Source organism: Scyliorhinus torazame, chromosome 7 (assembly GCF_047496885.1).
Source record: "Scyliorhinus torazame isolate Kashiwa2021f chromosome 7, sScyTor2.1, whole genome shotgun sequence".
In the NCBI taxonomy this organism is placed as follows: Eukaryota; Metazoa; Chordata; class Chondrichthyes; order Carcharhiniformes; family Scyliorhinidae; genus Scyliorhinus; species Scyliorhinus torazame.
Genome location: NC_092713.1, coordinates 108,970,350 through 108,991,811, shown reverse-complemented (window position 1 = coordinate 108,991,811; position 21,462 = coordinate 108,970,350). Strand labels below are relative to the sequence as shown.

The following is a 21,462-nucleotide window of genomic DNA, read 5'->3' as shown; positions in this document are numbered from 1 at the left end:
CGAGGCTAGCTGGTAAGGCTAGTTCACGGAAGCGAAGTGGGGCGCGAGCTGAAAAGTAACGAGGTAGGGTGGGTGATGTATCGTCAATTACCACGAGGCGAGAATGGTGAAACAATCGAGGCTTTATTGCACAAGATGTTGTGCCTCCTGCAACTGGAACCAGAATGGGGGCAGCGCAGGAGAGCATACACTTTTATACATCGCCTGCTGGGAGGAGCCAGCAGGCTGGGATTTACTGTGGTACCTGTAATACAGTGGCAGTACCGTATACATGCAATGTGTTGCCAGTGGTGTTTACCACATTCACTCCCTGTTTAAAAGAAGTCCGGCGGGGGTGAAGAAAACATTACAGATTGAGACTGTCGGGGGCTCTGACCCTCCGCTGCGATCGCCTCAGTCCTGGTGGTGGTGTGGGCGCCGATGTGATCACCTGCGACTCCGGGAGTGTGTTGTCCTCTCCTTCGTCACCCCTTAGTGGATCCAGTGGGGGGACGGATCCTGCTGGGCTGGGGGCTGCAGTGAGGTTCGCTGGTGGGAGGGTGGGTGGCGCAGGGGTGTACGAGGCAACCGGGGGGGGGGCGGGGAGCAGGTCGGGGGTTGTGGGTGGGGACCCAGCGGGTGCCAGGTCCCGGAGGGAGACTGTGCCCTGTCGCCCGTCGGGGTGTGCCATGTAGGCGTACTGCGGGTTTGCATGGAGGAGGTGGACTTTTTCAACCAAGGGATCCGATTTATGGCTCCGCACATGGTTCCGGAGGAGAACGGGTCCAGGAACTGTCAGCCATGTTGGGAGCGAGACCCCGGAGGTGGAATTCCTAGGAAAGGCAAACACACGTTCGTGAGGGGTCTCATTAGTAGCGGTGCAAAGGAGCGACCGGATGGAGTGGAGCACGTCGGGGAGGACCTCCTGCCAGCGGGAGACAGGGAGATTTTTAGACTGAAGGGCCAGCAGGACGGCCTTCCAGACCGTCCCGTTCTCCCTCTCCATCTGCCCGTTTCCCCGGGGGTTGTAGCTGGTCGTCCTGCTGAGCAGGAACTGACGCAGCTCATCACTCATGAAGGAGGATCCCCGATCGCTGTGGATGTAGGTGGGGAAACCGATCAGGGTGAAGATGCTGTGCAGGGCCTTGATGACCGTGGCAGAAGTCATGTCGGGGCATGGGATGGCGAAAGGAAACCGGGAGTACACATCAATTACATTGAGGAAGTACACGTTGAGGTTGGTGGAGGGTAGGGGCCCTTTAAAGTCCACGCTGAGGCGCTCAAAGGCGCTCTATCTGGCCGGTAGAAGTGCGGCTTGCACTCTGGGCAGACTTGGCAGTTTCTGGTTACGGTCCTGACCTCCTCAATGGAGTAGGGCAGGTTGCGGGCCCTGACAAAATGGAAGAACCGAGTGACCCCTGGGTGGCAGAGGTCATTGTGGAGAGCCCGGAGTCGGTTCACTTGTCTGCTGGCACATGTACAGCGGGACAGGGCATCTGGGGGCTCATTGAGCTTCCCTGGGCGATACAAAGGGGCAAAATTCTCCGTAATCGGCGCGATGTCCGCCGACCGGCGCCAAAAACGGCGCAAATCAGTCCAGCATCACGCCGCCCCAAAGGTGCGGAATCCTCCGCATCTTGAGCGGCCGAGCCCTAACCTTGAGGGGCTAGGCCCGCGCCGGACTGATTTCCGCCCCGCCAGCTGGCGGGAAAGGCCTTTGGTGCCCCGCCAGCTGGAACGGAAATGACATTGCCGGGCGGTGCATGTGCGGGAGCGTCAGCGGCTGCTCACGGCATCCCCGCGCATGCGCAGTAGAGGGGGTCTCTTCCGCCTCCGCCATGGTGGAGGCCATGGCGGAGGCGGAAGGAAAAGAGTGCCCCCACGGCACAGGCCCGCCCGCGGATTGGTGGGACCCGATCGCGGGCCATGCCACCGTGGAGGCACCCCCCAGGGCCAGATCTCCCCGCGCCCCCCCCCCCCCCAGGACCCCGGAGCCCGCCCGCGCTACCTTGTCCTGCCGATAAGAGAGGTGGTTTAATCCACGCCGGCGGGACAGGCATTCCAGTAGCGGGACTTCGGCCCACCCGGGCCGGAGAATCGCCGGGGGGGGGGGGGGGGCGCCAACCGGCGCGATTCCCGCCCCCGCTGAATCTCCGGTGCCGGAGAATTCGGCAACCGGCGGGGCCGGATTCACGCCAGCCCCCGGCGATTCTCCGACCCGGCGGGGGGTCGGAGAATCCCGCCCCACATCTCATAGTTATGGGTGGAGAGCTCGATCCTCCACCTCAAGATCTTGTCGTTTTTGATCTTGCCCCGCTGCGTATTGTTAAACATGAAGGCAACCGATCGTTGGTCAGTGAGGAGAGTGAATCTCCTGCCGGCTAGGTAATGCCGCCAATGTCGCACAACTTCCACAATGGCTTGGGCCTCCTTTTCGACAGACGAGTGCCGAATTACGGAGGCATGGAGGGTGCAGGAAAAGAAAGCCACGGGTCTGCCCGCCTGGTTGAGGGTGGCGGCCAGAGCTACGTCTGATGCATCGCTCTCCATCTGAAAGGGGAGGGTCTTGTCAACTGCGTGCATCGTGGCCATGGCGATGTCCGCCTTGATGTGGTTGAAGGCCTGGCCAGTGGAAAAACTGTGGACTTGATGAGTGGGCAGGCCTTGCGCGCATAATTAGGGACCCACTGGGCGTAATATGAGAAAAACCCCAGGCATTGTTTCAGGGCCTTGGGGCAGTGGAGGAGAGGGAGTTCCAGGAGGGGGCGCATGCGGTCAGGGTCGGGCCCTCGGACTCCATTTTCCACTACATAGCCAAGGATGACTAAGCGGTTGGTGCGGAACACGCATTTCTCCTTATCGTAGGTGAGGTTAAGGAGTTTGGCAGTATGGAGGAATTTTTAGAGGTTTGCGTTGTGATCAGCGGTGGCGGAGGTATCAGCGGGCAGCGAACGGCCAGGTGAACAGGGGTCCTGAGGCGCGTTCCAAAATGGCGCCGAAGATGGCAGCGCCCACGGGGCGCACATGGCGGGCGGCATCAAAGATGGTGGTGCCCTCGGGCCACACGTGGCCTGTGGTGGAGAAGATGGCGGCACCCCTGGATCACACGTGGGGGGTGTAGCAATGTCGGGCCTGGAAACAGCGGCGACCGACCGGGCCTGGCAAACGGAAACAAAGTGGCCCTTCTTCCCGCACCCGTTGAAGGTTGCGCTCCGCGCCGGGCAGCGCTGCCTGGGATGTTTGCTCTGGCCACAAAAATAACATTTGGGCCCTCCGGAGTTGGCTGGCTGCCGCGCGGCGCAGGCTTGTGGTGTACTCGAGTCGGCAGCTGGTGGGGCCCACGATGCCCACGAGGGTGCCGCACGGTCGGAGGTGTAGGCCTCCAGATTACGGGAGGCCACTTCTGTGGAATTAGCAAGCTGCACAGTCTCACCAAGATCGAGCGTACCCCCTTCCAATAGTCTCTGTCGAACGTACGTAGACTTAATGCCCGTGACATAAGCGTCTCTGATTAGTAGTTCGGTGTGTTGGACTACCGAAACTGCCTGGCAGTCACAGTTCCTACCGAGAATCTGTAGAGTCCGCAAGTAATCCTCCAGAGTCTCCCCCGGGAGTTGCCGTCTCGTGGCCAGGAGGTGCCTGGTGTACACTTGATTCACCGGCTCAATGTAGTGTCCCTTTAGTAGCGTCATCGCTTCTGTGTAGGTGGGCGCATCCCGGATGAGGGGAAAAACTTTAGGGCTCACCCGTGAGTAGAGGACTTGGATCTTCTGTGGATCCGAGAGTTCTTCAGTGGCTGTTCTGAGGTAGCCTTCAAAGCAGGCTAGCCAGTGCTCGAAGGTGGACATGGCGTTGGCTGCGTGAAGGCTCAGCTCCAGGCGATCAGGCTTGATTAAGATGTTCATCTTTTAAAATCTTGTGCAATAAATTGATGTACCGTCAATTACCACGAGACGAGAATGGTGAAACAATCGAGGCTTTATAGCACAAGATGTTGTGCCTCCTGCAGCTGGAACCAGAATGGGAGCAGCGCAGGAGAGCATACACTATTATACATCGCCTGCTGGGAGGAGCCAGCAGGCTGGGATTTGCTGTGGTACCTGTTATACAGTGGCGGAACCGTAATACATGCAATGTGTTACTAGTGGCGTTTACCACAGTGCGGAGGGAGTGGGGGGAGGGGAGGGGGGAGGGGGGGGGGTACTGCTGACGATTAGGGGACTTCCAGGAGGCTGGAGATGGAGACTAGATGGCGGTTGTCGCCAAGGGGCGGATCTGGGGAGTTGCGGGCCATGGGCTAAGGGCTGGCCTAGGAAAGGTCATGGCTGATCGACAGGGGAGGGGGGGAAAGAGCCCCTTCGACCAGACTGGTTACGTGGAATGTTCGTGGCCTGAATGGGACTGTCAAGAGGGCCCGTGCGTTCGCACACTTGAGACAGTTATAGGCGGACGTGCCCATGTTACAGGAGACACACTTGAAGCTGAGGGATCAATTTAGACTGAAAAAGAATGGGTCGGACAGGTGTTCCATTCAGGATTGGACTTTAAAACAAGGGGGGGTAGCCATCCTGATTAACAAAAGGGTGGGGTTTGAGGTGGGGAAAATGGTGACAGACCCGAGAGGCAGGTTTATCATGGTGAGCGGGAAACTGGAGGGAATGGCAGTGGTGCTGGTGAATATATATGCCACAAACTGGGACGACGTCGCGTTTGTTAGGAAGATGCTGGGAAAAATCCCGGACCGCAAATCGCACCGGTTGATCATGGGGGGTGATTTTAACACGGTCTTAGATCCTCGGGTGGACTGGTCAAGTTCTAGGTCGGGGAAGGTATCAGAAATGGCGAAAGAGCTGTGGGGGTTCATGGAGCACATGGGAGGTGCTGATCCGTGGAGATTTGAGAAGCCAAGGAGCAAGGAATATTCATTCTACTCCCATGTAGTTGTATCGGACCATGCGCCACATTGGCTATACCTACAGGTGAACACAGGAAACTCTCAGCACCCACAGTGGAGGCTAGATGTAGGGTTATTAGCAGACAATAAGATATGTGAACGAGTGAGGGAGGCGATTCGGGGGTATATAAAAACCAATGACACGGGAGAGACCGCGGCTGGCGTGGTGTGGGAGGCATTGAAAGCGGTCATCAGAGGGGAATATATTTCGATTCGGGACCATAGGGAGAGGGCTGAACGGGCGGAGCTTGATAGGCTAGTAGGAGAAATCTTACATGTGGATAGGAGATATGCGGAGTCTCCGAATGAGGAGCTCCTAAAGGAGCGTCAGAGACTCCAAATAGAATTTGGGCTCCTTTCCACAGGTAAGGCGGAGGGACAGCTGAGGAGGGTAAAAGTGTATGAATATGGGAAGAAAGCTAGCAGGATGTTGATACATCAGCTGAGGAAGCAGGAGGCGGCGAGAGAGATAGGGAAAATTAAGGATGTGAGGGGGAAAGTAGTGAGGGACCCGGGGCGGTTAATGCGGTGTTCCCTGAATTTTGTAGCCGTTTTATACGAGTCGGAACCCCCTGCGGGGGAGGAGGGAATGAACCAATTCCTGGAGAGGCTAGAGTTCCTGAAGGTAGATGAGGAGCTGGTGGAAGTCTTGGGGGGCCCAATTGGGCTCGGTGAAGTGATAGACGAATTGTGGGCAATGCAATCGGGTAAGGCCCCGGGACCTGACAGATTCCCAGTGGAATTTTATAAAAGGTTTTGGGGGCTAGTGGGACCGCTGTTAGTCAAGGCTTTCAATGAATCCAAGGAGTTGGGAGTGCTTCCCCCAATGCTATCACAGGCATCAATCTCTCATCCTGAAGCGAGACAAGGACCCAGAGAGCTGTGGATCGTACAGACCAATTTCCCTTTTAAATGTAGATGCTAAATTATTGGCAAAGATCTTGGCCACCAGAATAGAGGATTGTGTCGCGGACGTAATAGGTGAGGATCAGACGGGGTTTGTGAAGGGCAGGCACCTGACGTCTAATATTAGACGGCTTTTCAATGTTATAATGATGCCAGCCGAGGGGCGTAAGGCTGAGGCGGTAGTAGCCATGGATGCGGAGATAGCTTTCGACCGAGTGGACATACTTCTGGGATATTTTAGGCAGGTTTGGGTTCGGGCAGGGATTTGTGGACTGGGTCCGGCTCTTGCATCAGGCCCCGGTGGCAAATGTGAGAACCAACCGAACCCGGTCAGAATATTTTAATCTCGGGAGAGGGACAAGGCAGGGATGCCCGCTCTCCCCATTACTGTTTGCCCTGGCCATAGAGCCTTTAGCAATGACCCTTAGAGCATCGAGTGCGTGGCGGGGAATAGTGAGGGGGGGTGGAGGGGCACAGGGTTTCTCTTTATGCGGCTGACTTGTTGCTTTATGTTACAGACCCGGTGGGGGGAATTTCCAAAATCATGGAGATACTGGGAGAATTCGGGCGATTTTCAGGCTACAAGCTGAATATGGGAAAGAGCGAGATATTTGTGATCCAGGCACAGGGCAGGAAAGGAGACTGAGGGAGTTACCTTTTAAAGTGGTGGTGGGAGTTTCAGATATTTAGGGATTCACGTGGCTAAAGAGTGGGGGCAGCTCCACATGTTAAATTTGGGCAAAGCGGTCGACCAAATGAAAAGGAATTTCCATAGATGGGACATGCTCCCGCTGACGCTAGCGGGAAGGGTCCAGACGGTGAAGGTGTAAGTCCTCCCAAGACTGCTTTTCTTTTTTCAATGCCTTCCGATTTTTGTCCCAAAGGCTTTTTTTAGAAAAATAAATGTGGCAATTACAGGTTTTGTGTGGGCGGGGAAAACCCCGAGAGTAAAGAGGGCACTCCTGGAGCGGGGTCGCGTGGAGGGGGGCCTGGCCCTCCCGAGCTTCATTAATTATTACTGGGCGGCCAACATATTGATGGTCAGGAAGTGGGTAGTGGGGGAGGTGTCGGCCTGGGAGCGAGTGGAAACGGCACCCTGTAAGGGCATGAGTTTAGAGGCTTTACTAACGGCGCACCTGCCGTTTTCGCCGGCTCGGTACTCTACAAGCCCCGTGGCAGCCCTAAGGGTGTGGGGGCAATGGAGGCAGCACATGGGATTGGAGTCAGTGTGGTCTCCGATCTGTAACAATCACCTGTTTATCCCGGGGAGGCTGGATGGGGGCTTCAGGAGATGGCAGCAGGCAGGGAATGAGAGATTTGGAGATTTATTTATCCAGGAGGGCTTTCCGACCTTGGAGGCACTAGAGGAGGAGTTTGAGCTACCAGGTGGGAATGGGTTTCGATATCTTCAGGTCCGGAGGCAGGTTCCAAGCTTCCCTCGCCTCCCCCTGAGGGACTACAGGATAAGGTGATGTCAAAAATGGGGGTTGGAGAGGGGAGGATTTCGGAGATATACAAGGAATTGATGGAGTGGGAGGGGGCCCCGATCAGGGAGGTGAAGCGGAAGGGGGAAGAGGAGCTAGAAAGAGAGCTGGAAATGGAAAAGTGGGAAAAAGCCTTGAAAAGAGTTAATTCATTTTCGTCCTGTGCCATACTTAGCCTGATCCAGTTCAAAGTGGTCGACAGGGCCCACATTATGGTAGCCCGGATGAGCGGGTTCTTTGAGGAGGTGGAGGGTAGGTGTGGGCGGTGTGGGGTAGTCCGGCTAACCATGTGCATAGGTTCTGGGCATGTCCAAAGATGAGGGGATTCTGGCAGGGATTTGCAGACGTTATGTCAGAAGTCCTGGAAGGGAGGGTAACCCCGAGTCCAGAACTGGCAATATTTGGGGTATCGGATGATCTGGGGGGCAATGGGGGGGACGGAGGCCGATGTCCAGGCCTTCTCCTCCCTGGTGGCCCGGAAATGGATTTTGCTGGGATGGAGGGACTTGGAGCCGCCGAAGTCGGGTGTGTGGGTCAGCGATATGGCAGGGTTTCTCAGGCTGGAAAAAAAAATCAAGTTCGCTTGAGAGGATTGTGGTGAATGTATTGCTATAACAATTCACCATGTGCATATCTGTATTACGCTGTTGCCCATGTGGGCTCCACCTATGGTCCATTGTAAGGTATTACCTATGATGCAGCATGTTGGGGCCTGTGTGAGCTCTGCCCCTGGCTCCACCCCTTGAGGGGAGGTATAAAGAGCAGTCGCCCTGTAGGCGGCTCCCACTAACAGATCAGTCGCAGGCAGGCACTGTTCTAGTTGATTAAAGCCACAGTTTACTTCTACTCCTGGTTTCGGGTGAATTGATGGTCGCATCAAGGATCAACTCAGGGGTTCGCCCAGAGATGGCTACCGTTCATCGACTTCTTCAAAGAAAATTGAACATCAGCAGTAAGGGAGGGGGGGGGGGGGGAGAAGGGGTGGAGAAGAAAATAGGAGGCATGGCAGTGTTAGATAAGGACAGGGAACTCAGTAAACGGGTAGTTAGGAAATAGGGCAGTTGGAAGTTGGGGACATTGTGTTTTTGGGGTGTTTTTTTGCCATGTGTCGGCCCACGCGGTTGTTTAAGAAATGTTAATGTGTTAAACTGTGAAAATTTCAAATGCTTCAATAAAATATTTTCTAAAATAAAATAGACACCCCCCCCACCTCTCCCCCCCAGGAAAAAGACCACTGTCTGGAAGCTGGAGAGCAATCCAGACAGGGGTAATGAAAAAGATTACAGTTGTAACACTCACCTGGAAGGGCATGTGTCTATTCATGGAAAGAGAAGAGCTGTGACTGTGATTAGAATCTTTAGCCGCCTTTTTTAGCATGCCTTGAATATCTTAGTGTATCTGACTTGTAAAGAGCATTTGAAAAGTTGTCAATATTGTGGTTCAAGGAAGGCCAACTTTCTATTGCATAGAATCTACGATCACTTCATCACTATAATGGCAGAGCGGCTCAGAAATCAATTCAATAATAAAGTAAAAGACGCCAAATACTATTCCATAATAGTTGATTCATCACAGATCTGAGTCATGTGGACTAATTAACATTAACTTTAAGATATGTGACCAGTGATAGTGAAGTTGTCGAACAATTTCTCTATTTTATCCAGCTACAATCCCACACTTTTGAGTGCTTGAATACAACTGTTTGGAAATCATTGCAAATTTAAGTTTGGTCATCAAAAATTGAATTTGTTACACCAGGTGGTCCACTTGTGCAGATGTTGTTTTGGCTTTGAGACTGAACTCTGTCGATATGAAGGAATGCTTATCAGACACAGTCACATCAAAATCGGAGAAAGCACATGTGACAGAATTAATCCCGTCAGCAAATCATTGCAAAATGTTGAAACAACTTTATTGAATGCTTCACAATTGTTAGCCTCAGTTAGAAGTTTTGTCATGGAAGTTCAAAATGTCAATACTTCAGTGGAAGCAGAGACACTAACATTAACAAACAGGTCCCTCTGATAATGAGAAGTGCACAAGACACAGAAAGTTATTTTTTGATGAAGCTAAAGATCATGAAATCACTTTAGAAAAAAGAAAGTCATCGTTGAGAATGTCAATGCTATTTGTGACACAATACTGGTGCAATAGCAGAGCAGAAGTGAATCTCAGAAGAAAACTGTTGAATTATCTTGCGTGCTTTTCAACAAACCTTTGGATGAGAATGCTAAGAATAGCTGCAGCAAGAGATAATTGAATTCTACTGGGAGGACAGAGACACAAATCCTTTTGAAGGTGAAGTGAAACAATTCATTAATTTCATCGATAATGATTAGCTCTATGCTTCGAGATCATCAGCTGATTTTGTACAAACTTGTATGTGATAATTTTCAGACAACCGTTCCAAATGTGGAAACCATTCTGAAAATATTTTTAACAATACCTGTCACAAATACTTCCAGTGAACATTCTTTCTCTGTTTTGAAAAGAGTGAAAAATCATCTGCAATGAGTCAGGAGTGTTTGACACGTTCAGGAATACTAACGATTGAAAATGCATCCACTCATGATTTTACCTATGCTGATGATTTTGTAAACAAAAAGTGCAGAAGAAACGCTATCTAAATTGCCATGGATTGGAAACAACTGATGAAGCAAGATTATTTTAAAAATCTGTCTCGTTACCATGTTCTCCAGTCTAAATTTGTTCTTCGAAGGAAACATATGCTGCTCTGATATAATGGCTGGTGGTCACATGAAGACAGTTATAACCGGTGAGTAACCGCAATCCCCCATTGGTCTCAAAACTGGCCTTAAGAAAGTCTCTTCTCTTCTGAACAAAGAACGGAATCCTGCCATACAGTTAGAATAGAACCATATAATTCCTACAGTGCAGAAGGGTCTGCACCAGCCATCTGAAACAGCACCCGACCCAGGCCCACCTCCCCACCCTATCCCTGTAACCTCATCTAACCTGCACATCTTTAGACACTAAGGGGCAATTTAGCACGGCCAATCCACTTAACCTGCACACAGAATTCAATGATCAAGTAGTTGGGAAGTAATGTAGTGCACTAAATGTGGAGCAAAAAAGTGAGAAAATGCAGTTTTCATTCCTCCATTTTCTTAAATGGCCTTCATATACCATTTCTTTGTTATTTTAGCAGAGGTGCCGTGCTAGCATATATAAAACAAATGAGTTAATGTTTGTGTTAAAATTGGAATGTATATGAACACGTCAAATGTTCATCCCAACAGTAATTTTGATGTTAAATCTCTGTACAGTCTGCCCAATCATTGAAACATTCAAATTCCACAGTTAAAATTTCCTGCCTTCCAAGTGACAAAGCCACTCAGATATTGTGATTTTTGAGAACTTCCCACAATTGAACTGGTGATCTTCCCATGTTTTTATTTAACAGAGGTTTTGCTTTGACTAGAAGAAACAGACACCTCAACAATATGATATACAAAGATTCAAATGAAGCAACACCAGAGCAGAAATATATCTAAGGACGATACTAATTAGAAGCCTTCCATGCAATGGCTGAATTTTCTCAAATAGATTGTACCTAATATTCTTCCATATTTATATAATTAGGATTATCCAATTAGGATAAAATCAAAATAGTGGCATAATAAGAATATATAGCTTCAAGACATACCTCTAATAATTATATCATCCGTTAGCATTCCAAATCCTGAGGCATGATATTCTCCAGGAAAAATTACCACTGTGTCACCACTGAAGCAATTGTCCAAGGATGCATCTAAGTTGTCATGTTGTTGAATTAGTGTATTAGCAGAGAAATCTTTAACCTGCAGAAAGCAAGCATAAGTGTTGCCCAAATAAGTAATTGCATTCAAATTGAAAGATGGTATGCCGATGTGTGATCAATGTTTTGCCATTTTCACTCCTACTTGAAACAAGGAAGCGGTCAAATGAAAACATACCGTGGGAAAGTAAATAGTCCGAGTGAAAAAAATGGAGCAGCCTATTTCCATATAGAACAAATGAAAAAGAACATTGGACTATCTGTTTTGGTGTGCAACCTTCCTCATGCTTTGAGGATCAACCTCAAATATAAATAGGACATTGTGTCATCCACATAAGAATTCACGCAACTGCCTCTAAATGTTTTACACTATTGATAGGTTATCTTTTTCCACTCGCATATATGTTATAACCTTGTTTTACATAACCTCATGGTCTACTTATATATATAAAGGTAGCACAAAATTACTGTTGTTTTGCAACAAGAGCGTTGATCATATTGAACCAAACCCAGACAATGCTTAATAAAAGCAAACACACTCCTCCAGATAATGCAGATAGTCACCAGACAGTCACTCCAAATCTAAAGCAACAGTTAAACAGCTCATTGATGCTGGATGAGTTCTGAATCTCAAAATTCTGCAAAATTGAACTGTTAAAAATAAGTAATGCTTCTGTTTGGAAAATGTGGAGGTGACTTTCGTCCCTGTTTCCAGCGTAATTATGGTGCAGAAGAGTGCAGAGAAATTTTATGTTGAGGAAACCTGGATAAAAGTCCCTTCCAGAACTTGTGCACCCAGCTTCCTGCTGCATTAAATCATGCACTGCAGCCATTCTGAGACAGATCTACTGAGAAATCACTGGCCTAATAATGGCTGGTTGCTCATGCTCTATAGCAGGGTTTCTCAAACGTTCCCAGCTGTGGAACCCCTGGTAACCACCCAAGGGCATCGGGGAACCCCAAACACTCTTATCATGTCAAAGACACTTCTTTGTTGTGAAATAGGTCCGAACACAGAAACAAAATGCATAAAAGTCTGTTTTAGCTCTATGTATAAAGTTACACTTGTCAGCTACATGGTATGCCTCTGCTCCTGATAACTATATGGTTTTATTAGGAAATGTCTTCAATGTTGAATGCTTACATCGTTATCTTCTTGGCCTCCCTGTCTCGAGAGACAAAAGGTGTGTGCCAATGGGCCACTGATTGGTTTGGTAGCATCTGGCTCTCTCTTTGCGGTCTCATCTCAGGTCTTGCCAGCTGCTGTGCTTTGCTGCCCACTGTGTCGTTTTGGTCACTGTGAGGCGACTATGGAGTGACCTCTCCATGGTGCATGCTGAGGCGGAGTATCTGGGGATTTTGGGCCACCAACTGTCAGAACCCCCTATTTGCCTTGATTGTGGGTTCCGAAGGAGTGCAGAGCGTGGGACTTCCGGGTGCGGCAATGACCAGCTAAGTCGCACGTTTCGGCAGCTCCCGGTGGAACGGACTTTTGGGCTCTTAATAAGAGCCCCAACGGCAATTTTAACGGCTAGAAGCACTGTGCGGTAAACCAGAAGGGAATCCCCCCTGGAAACGGATGGAAAAAGGAGAGGGAAGTGGCCAGATTGCAGTGGATCCTTTGGAGCAGCGGCAAGGAAGGCAAGCAAGAACCAAGATGGCGACGGAAGGTGGCAGTTTAACATGGGGCCCTGAACAACAAGAGTTTTTGAAATGTTGCGTGGAAGAACTTAAAAAATAAAATGAAGAAAGAGCTGTTGGCCCCGATATTACAGGCGATCGAAGGGCTAAAGGATGAGCAAAAGACCCAGGAGCGGGAGCTTCGGGTCGTGAAGGCAAAGGCTGCCGAGAACGAGGACGATATACAGGGCCTGGTGGTGAAGACGGAGATACACGAGGCACACCATAAACGATGTGTGGAAAGACTGGAGGTGCTGGAGAATAACGTGAGGAGGAATAATTTAAGGATTCTTGGTCTTCCTGAAGGTGCAGAAGGAGCAGACGTCGGGGCATATGTGAGCATGATGCTGCACTCGTTAATGGGAGCGGAGGCCCCGGCGGGTCCGCTGGAGGTGGAGGGAGCATACCGAGTGATGGCGCGAGGACCGAGAGCAGGAGAAATTCCTAGAGCCATAGTGGTGAGATTCCTCCGTTTTAAGGACAAAGAGATGGTCCTTAGATGGGCAAAGAAAACTCGGAGCAGTAGGTGGGAGAACGCGGTGATCCGCGTATATCAAGACTGGAGTGCGGAGGTGGCGAGGAGGGCGAGCTTTAATCGGGCCAAGGCGGTGCTTCACAAAAAGATAAAATTTGGAATGCTGCAACCGGCAAGACTGTGGGTCACATATCAAGGGAGGCACCACTACTTTGAGACGGCGGATGAGGCGTGGACTTTTATTGTGGAAGAAAAACTGGAATAACCGGGTTATTAAAAAAGAACGTTTGAAACAAAGTGGTGGGGCGAATATGGGGGGCGAAGAGGGGGGAAAAAGGGGGGGAAAGATGAGTTTTATGTTATTAATCCTGCGATGCGGTAACTTTTTTCTCTTCCACAGGTGGTGGTGGAGGGAGGAAGGGAGGTGGAGGAGATGGGGCGTTGGCCATGGGGGGCGGGGCCAAAAGGGAAGCGCGGGCTTTGTTCCCGCGCTATGATAATCATGGCGGGAATAGGGAAGCAGGAAGGCGGGGGCGTCGCACGGTGCGAGCTGAGGTCACGGGGGGAAGCCGAGGTCGGCCAGAGTTTGCTGACTTCTGGGAGCAACATGGGGGGTGTAACTACGCTAGTGGGGGATCTAGCGGGAGGGGGGAGTTACTGGGTTGCTGCTGCTGGGGAGAGGGGGGAGCCGGAATGGGGTGGGGTGGGCGGGGGGCACCGCCTGGGGGGGACACAGCTGCGTGGGAACCGGGTGAGGAGCTGGGAAAAAGGGGATGGCTAATCGACAAGGGGGGGGTAAAAAGCCCCCCAACCCGGTTGATCACGTGGAATGTGAGAGGGCTGAACGGGCCGATAAAGAGGGCACGAGTACTCGCACACCTTAAGAAACTTAAGGCAGACGTGGTTATGTTACAAGAGACGCACTTGAAACTTATAGACCAGGTTAGACTACGCAAAGGATGGGTGGGCAGGTGTTTCATTCGGGGCTAGATGCGAAAAACAGGGGGGTGGCTATAGAACATATAGAACATTACAGCGCAGTACAGGCCCTTTGGACCTCGATGTTGCGCCGACCTGTGAAACCACTCTAAAGCCCATCTACACTATTCCCTTATCGTCCATAATATAGAACATAGAACATTACAGCGCAGTACAGGCCCTTCGGCCCTCGATGTTATGCCGACCTGTGATTAGGTTCCAATAAACCTCCTACTATTTTAGACCCTTCTCTTCCTAACATTCAATATTCTGCATGGTGTCTATTGGAAAACATCAGCCGGAATTCTCCAGCTGTTGCAATTCATTTTTCCCGCCGGCAGCGCACCCCCGCCCATGGGTTTCCTGGTGGCCTGGGGTGGCTTCGATGGGAAAGCCTATTGACAAGTGGCAGGAAGATAGAATTCATCTGCCAGCTACCGCTGCATCACCGAGAAACCCATGGCTGGGGAACCAGAGAATCCAGCCCATCACCTTCTGAGGGCACGAAGAAGACCCGCATTTATAGAAACGGTAACACATTACAGAAAAGCAGTTCACAATTAGAGGGCACGATTTGACGACCAAAAACCAGAGTCCCATTTTGGGCATGTATAGCGGAGTGTTTCTTGGCGCCTGCAGTGCTGAGAACCGCCCCGCTATCAAACGGGAAGTGGGGAAGCGGGTTATGTTTGAGGCAAAGACCATAGTGGCGGATAGTGGGGGCAGATACGTGATGGTGAGTGGCAAATTACAGGGGGAGGCGGTGGTCTTGGTAAACGTATATGCCCCGAACTGGGTTGATGCCAATTTTATGAGGCGCATGGTAGGACGCATCCCGGACCTAGAGGTGGGAAAGTTGGTAATGGGGGGAGATTTTAATACGGTGCTGGAGCCAGGGCTGGACAGGTCGAGATCCAGGACTGGAAGGAGGCCGGCTGCAGCCAAGGTGCTTAAAGATTTTATGGAGCAGATGGGAGGAGTAGACCCGTGGAGATTTAGCAGACCTAGGAGTAAGGAGTTTTCGTTTTTCTCCTATGTCCACAAAGTTTATTCGCGAATAGACTTTTTTGTTTTGGGAAGGGCGTTGATCCCGAAGGTGAGGGGGACGGAGTATACGGCTATAGCCATTTCGGATCACGCTCCACATTGGGTAGACTTGGAGATAGGGGAGGAAACAGAAGGGTGTCCACCCTGGAGAATGGACATGGGACTAATGGCAGATGAAGGGGTGTGTCTAAGGGTGAGGGGGTGCATTGAAAAATACTTGGAACTCAATGATAACGGGGAGGTCCAGGTGGGAGTGGTCTGGGAGGCGCTGAAGGCAGTGGTTAGAGGGGAGCTGATATCAATATGGGCACATAAAGGAAAGCAGGAGAGTAGGGAACGGGAGCGGTTGCTGCAAGAACTTCTGAGGGTGGACAGGCACTATGCGGAGGCACCGGAGGAGGGACTGTACAGGGAAAGGCAAAGGTTACACGTAGAATTTGACTTGCTGACAACGGGTACTGCAGAAGCACAGTGGAGGAAGGCACAGGGTGTACAGTATGAGTATTTGGAGAAGGCGAGCAGGTTGCTGGCCCATCAATTGAGGAAAAGGGGAGCAGCGAGGGAAATAGGGGGAGTGAGGGATGAGGAAGGAGAGATAGAGCGGGGAGCGGAGAGAGTGAATGGAGTGTTCAAGGCATTCTATAAAAGATTATACGAAGCTCGGCCCCCGGATGGGAAAGAGAGAATGATGTGCTTCCTGGACCGGCTGGAATTTCCTAAGGTGGAGGAGCAGGAGAGGGTGGGACTGGGAGCACAGATCGAGATAGAGGAAGTAGTGAAAGGAATTAGGAGTATGCAGGCGGGGAAGGCTCCGGGACCGGATGGATTTCCAGTCGAATTTTATAGGAAATATGTGGACTTGCTTGCCCCGATACAGATGAGAACCTTTAATGAGGCGAAGGAAAGGGGACAGCTGCCCCCGACTATGTCGGAGGCAACGATATCGCTTCTCCTAAAGAAGGAAAAAGACCCGCTGCAATGCGGGTCCTATAGACCTATTTCCCTCCTAAATGTAGACGCTAAGATTCTGGCCAAGGTAATGGCAATGAGGATAGAGGATTGTGTCCCGGGGGTAGTCCATGAGGACCAAACTGGGTTTGTGAAGGGGAGACAGCTGAATACGAATATACGGAGGCTGCTAGGGGTAATGATGATGCCCCCACCAGAGGGGGAAGCGGAGATACTGGTGGCGATGGATGCCGAGAAAGCATTTGAAAGAGTGGAGTGGGATTATTTGTGGGAGGTGTTGAGGAGATTTGGCTTTGGAGATGAGTATATTAGATGGGTACAGCTGCTGTATAGGGCCCCGATGGCGAGCGTGGTCACGAATGGACGGGGGTCTGCGTATTTTCGGCTCCATAGAGGGACGAGGCAGGGATGTCCTCTGTCCCCATTATTGTTTGCACTGGCGATTGAGCCCCTGGCAATAGCATTGAGGGGTTCCAGGAAGTGGAGGGGAGTACTTAGGGGAGGAGAGGAACACCGGGTATCTCTTTACGCGGACGATTTATTGGTGTATGAGGCGGACCCGGCGGAGGGGATGCCAGAGATAATGCGGATATTTGGGGAGTTTGGAGAATTTTCAGGATATAAGCTGAACATGGGGAAAAGTGAGCTGTTTGTGGTGCATCCAGGGGAGCAGAGCAGAGAAATAGAGGACTTACCGCTGAGGAAGGTAACAAGGGACCTTCGCTACTTGGGGATCCAGATAGCCAAGAATTGGGTACATTGCATAGGTTAAACTTAACGCGGCTGGTGGAACAGATGGAGGAGGACTTCAAGAGATGGGACATGGTATCCCTGTCACTGGCAGGGAGGGTACAAGCGGTTAAAATGGTGGTCCTCCCGAGATTCCTCTTTGTGTTTCAGTGCCTCCCGGTGGTGATCACGAAGGCTTTTTTCAAAAGGATTGAGAAGAGTATCATGAGTTTTGTGTGGGCCGGGAAGACCCCGAGAGTGAGGAAGGGATTTTTGCAGCGTAGTAGGGATAGTGGGGGGCTGGCACTACCGAGCCTGAGTGAGTACTACTGGGCCGCCAACATCTCAATGGTATGTAAGTGGATGGGAGAAGAGGAGGGAGCGGCGTGGAAGAGATTGGAGAAGGCGTCCTGTAGGGGGACTTGCCTACAAGCCATGGTGACGGCGCCGTTGCCGTTCTCACCGAAGAAATACACCACAAGCCCGGTGGTGGTGGCTACTCTGAAAATTTGGGGGCAATGGAGACGGCATAGGGGAAAGACGGGAGCCTCGGTGTGGTCCCCGATAAGAAATAATCATAGGTTTGCTCCGGGGAGAATGGATGGGGGATTTGGAACATGGCAAAGAGCAGGAGTAACACAGTTGAGAGATCTGTTTGTAGATGGGACGTTTGCAAGTCTGGGAGCGCTGACCGAAAAATATGGGTTGCCCCAAGGGAATGCATTCCGGTATATGCAACTGAGGGCTTTTACGAGGCAACAGGTGAGGGAATTCCCGCAGCTCCCGACGCAGGAGGTGCAGGACAGAGTGATCTCAAAGACATGGGTGGGGGACGGTAAGGTGTCAGACATATATAGGGAGATGAGAGACGAGGGGGAGATTATGGTAGACGAGCTGAAAGGGAAATGGGAAGAAGAGCTGGGGGAGGAGATTGAGGAGGGGCTGTGGGCTGATGCCCTAAGTAGGGTAAACTCATCGTCCTCGTGTGCCAGGCTAAGCCTGATACAATTTAAGGTGTTACACAGGGCGCATATGACTGGAACACGGCTTAGCAAATTTTTTTGGAGTAGAGGATAGGTGTGCGAGATGCTCGAAAAGCCCAGCGAATCACACCCACATGTTCTGGTCATGTCCGGCACTACAGGGGTTTTGGGTGGGGGTGAGAAAGGTGCTTTCGAAGGTAGTGGGGGTCCAGGTCGAACCAAGCTGGGGGTTGGCTATATTTGGGGTTGCAGAAGAGCCGGGAGTGCGGGAGGCGAGAGAGGCTGATGTTTTGGCCTTTGCGTCCCTAGTAGCCCGGCGCAGGATACTGTTGATGTGGAAGGAAGCCAAGCCCCCGGGTGTGGAGACCTGGATAAATGACATGGCAGGGTTTATAAAGCTGGAACGGATTAAGTTCGTCCTAAGGGGATCGGCTCAAGGGTTCACCAGGCGGTGGCAACCGTTCGTCGAATACCTCACAGAAAGATAGAGGGAATGGAAAAGAAGAAGACATCAGCAGCAGCCCAGAGGGGCGGGGGGGGGGGGGGGGGGGGGGGGTGGAACCAGAGGGATTCTCAGGGATGTTAATATATAAGTATAATATGTATAGGTTGTTGTTATAGATAATTGTATATTGGACTGTTAAAACATATTTTTGGAGAATATTTATCTGGGACAAGGCAGTTGCCATTTAGTTTTGTTTTTGTTTTTGTTTATATATTATTTATATCTTGTTTATAAAACCGGCCATTGTTATTTATATTGTTATATTACTGTGTAAAGGATACACAATGTACTGTGATGGTTGGCCAAAAATTTTCAATAAAATATTTTTTTAAAAAAGGAGTGCAGAGCGTGACATTTGGCACCAGTTTGGCTGCAGAAGCTTCCGGAACATGCCGAAAATAACATATGGCTGCCTTATGGGCTCCACTCCGGATTTTCTGATAAAAGTTTACTCCCTTAGCCTTAATCCCTCCCGAGATACCCACAAGGCAGTGATGCTTGTATCCCATAGTAGGGGTTCTGACCAGGAACTGTCAACCGGAGGGAGCTGAGCCTGGGTCTCGTAAAGCCAGGTTTGACACTCCCTGAAGTAGTTCTACTTCACAGGCGCTATGCACTACACAAATACTTATGTGGTTAAACATCCTAGTATCAGTAAACCTTGGATGTCTTCAGGACCCACATCAGGGGCGTCATTCTCCGACCCACCAGAGGGTCGGAGAATGCCCGTTGGCCGCCGTGAATCCCGCCCCCGCCGAAGTCTCCGAAGGGAGAAAAGTCGGCGGGGCGTTAATGGCGCCGCTGCCGCGGAGAATGTCACGGGTCTGCGCAAGGCAGCCGATTTTCGGCCTGCCGATATTCTCCCTTCCGGATGGGCCGAAGTCCCGTCGACGTGATGACCGTTCACGTCGACGTGAATCAAACCTCCTTTTCGTCGGCGTGACCCGGTGCTCCAGGCTCACGCCGACCAGCGTGGAGGTGAGTGACGGCCTGGGGGGTTGGCTCTGGGCAGGAAATGGCGTGGCCGCAGTCTGATTGCGTGAGGAGAGGTGTGTCTCGGCTTGTGTGTGTGTGTGTGCGGCGGGGACGGGGTGGTTAGAGTAGGCTGGGCTCCGGGGGAGTGCCGGGAGGGGGTCCGTGCCGGGATGGAGGTTGGGGGTTGGGTCCGTGCTGGGGTGGAGGTTGGGGGGGTCCGTGCCGGGGTGGAGGTTGGGGGGGGGGTCCGTGCTGGGGTGGAGGTTGGGGAGGGGGTCCGTGCCGGGGTGGAGGTTGGGGGGGGTCCGTGCTGGGGTGGAGGTTGGGGGGGGGTCCGTGCTGGGGTGGAGGTTGGGGGGGTCCGTGCTGGGGTGGAGGTTGGGGGGGGGGTCCGTGCCGAGGAGGGTGATGGGAGGGCAAATGAGTTGGTCCACCTGGCCAGGTGCCAGCCTCCAACAGTTGGACCCATGTGGTCCATGCCACCTGGCTGGGGGGAGGAGGGGATATGGGCAATGATGACATGTCGTCGTTCCCCTCCCCCCCACCAGGCCGTCATGTTTTCAGATCATCCAGCGATGTTGGCCGCAGTGGTGGCAGCCGCTCATGTCTATGTTGCCCTGGATGAGGAGGAGGAGGAGGAGGAGCGTGCCAGAGAGGCGGCGCAGGCTGCCACAGAGGGACAGGCGGCAGCCGCCCAGGCTGGGGGGACACCTGACCGACAGGACGAGGAGGGGGAGGAGGACGTCGCGGCCCCACGGCAACGGAGGCACCCGAGGACGCCCCGTGTGTACCGGCCCCGGCAGTCATACCAGGACCTCACGGACCGGGAATGCAGGAGGAGACTCCGGATGAGCCGGGAAACCGTGGCACACATCTGCCACCTGCTGGCACACCTGTCACCGCGTGGCACTGGTGGGGGACACCCTCTCCCCGTGTCCGTCAAGGTTACGGTGGCCCTGAACTTTTATGCAACGGGGTCATTCCAGGCACCGAGTGGGGACCTGTCCGGCATATCGCAGACATCGGTGCACCGGTGCATCCGGGCAGTGACAGATGCCCTTTATGCCATGGCGCACCGCTACATCCGCTTCCCCGTGGACCGGGCCAGCCAAGATGCCCGGGCCGTGGGCTTCTCTGCCGTGGCCGGGTTCCCCATGGTCCAGGGCGCGATCGATGGGATGCACGTCGCCGTGCGGCCACCTGCAGATAACAGGGTTCACAAATAGGAAGGGGACCTATTCGATGAACGTACAGGTGGTCTGCGACCACCGCATGATGATCCTGCACGTCTGCGCCCGTCACCCAGGCAGTGTACACGACTCATTCGTGTTGTCGCGGTCATCCATCCCCGGCATGTACGAGGGACGCCATCCCCGGCTGAGGGGCTGGTTGCTGGGCTACCCATTGCGATCGTGGCTGATGACGCCTATACAGAGGCCACGCAATGAGGCGGAGAACCGCTACAATGATGCCCATGTAGCGACAAGGGGAGTGATCGAGAGGTGCTTTGGCGTGCCGAAGATGCGTTTCAGGTGCCTGGACCTCACTGGCGGCGCCCTCCAGTATCGGTCAGATAGGGTCGGCCGCATCATTGTGGTGTGCTGCGTCCTGCACAACATAGCCCAGCAGAGGGGCGATGTGCCGCAGGCAGAGGAGGGCGGAGTGGAGGAGCAGCAGGAAGAGGCACAGTCCTCCCCAGATGAGGGGGATGGGGGCAATGGTCAGGGCAGACGGGGTAGACACAGGCGGGTGGCTGTCCACCGTTACCGGCTGGCCCAGCGGGCACGGGACAGACTGATAGCCGCCCGCATCACTGACTAGATGGGCGTGGGAATCGGGTAGTATGGCCACAGTCCGCACACCATGGCAACAGCCGACCACCCACACCCCCCACCCATCCACCCACCCAGCACCCTCACCCCCCTCCCCAACCCCACCCACCCCACCCGCATGCACACCACGCCCCCCCCCCCCCATTGCCGATCCACCTGCGGCACAACGGGCCGGGCTCACACAGTTG

The 21,462-nt window shown here is 52.4% G+C and overlaps 1 protein-coding gene across 1 annotated transcript in view; it reads right to left on the bottom strand.

The window, feature by feature from the left end:
• Positions 1–21,462, bottom strand: part of LOC140426443 (testicular spindle-associated protein SHCBP1L-like) — a 294,116-nt gene that overhangs the window by 72,885 nt on the left and 199,769 nt on the right. The window contains exon 7 of the mRNA XM_072511238.1: positions 10,991–11,144. Within this exon, the coding sequence (XP_072367339.1) occupies positions 10,991–11,144 (154 nt within the window). The remainder of the gene's footprint in view (positions 1–10,990; positions 11,145–21,462) is intronic.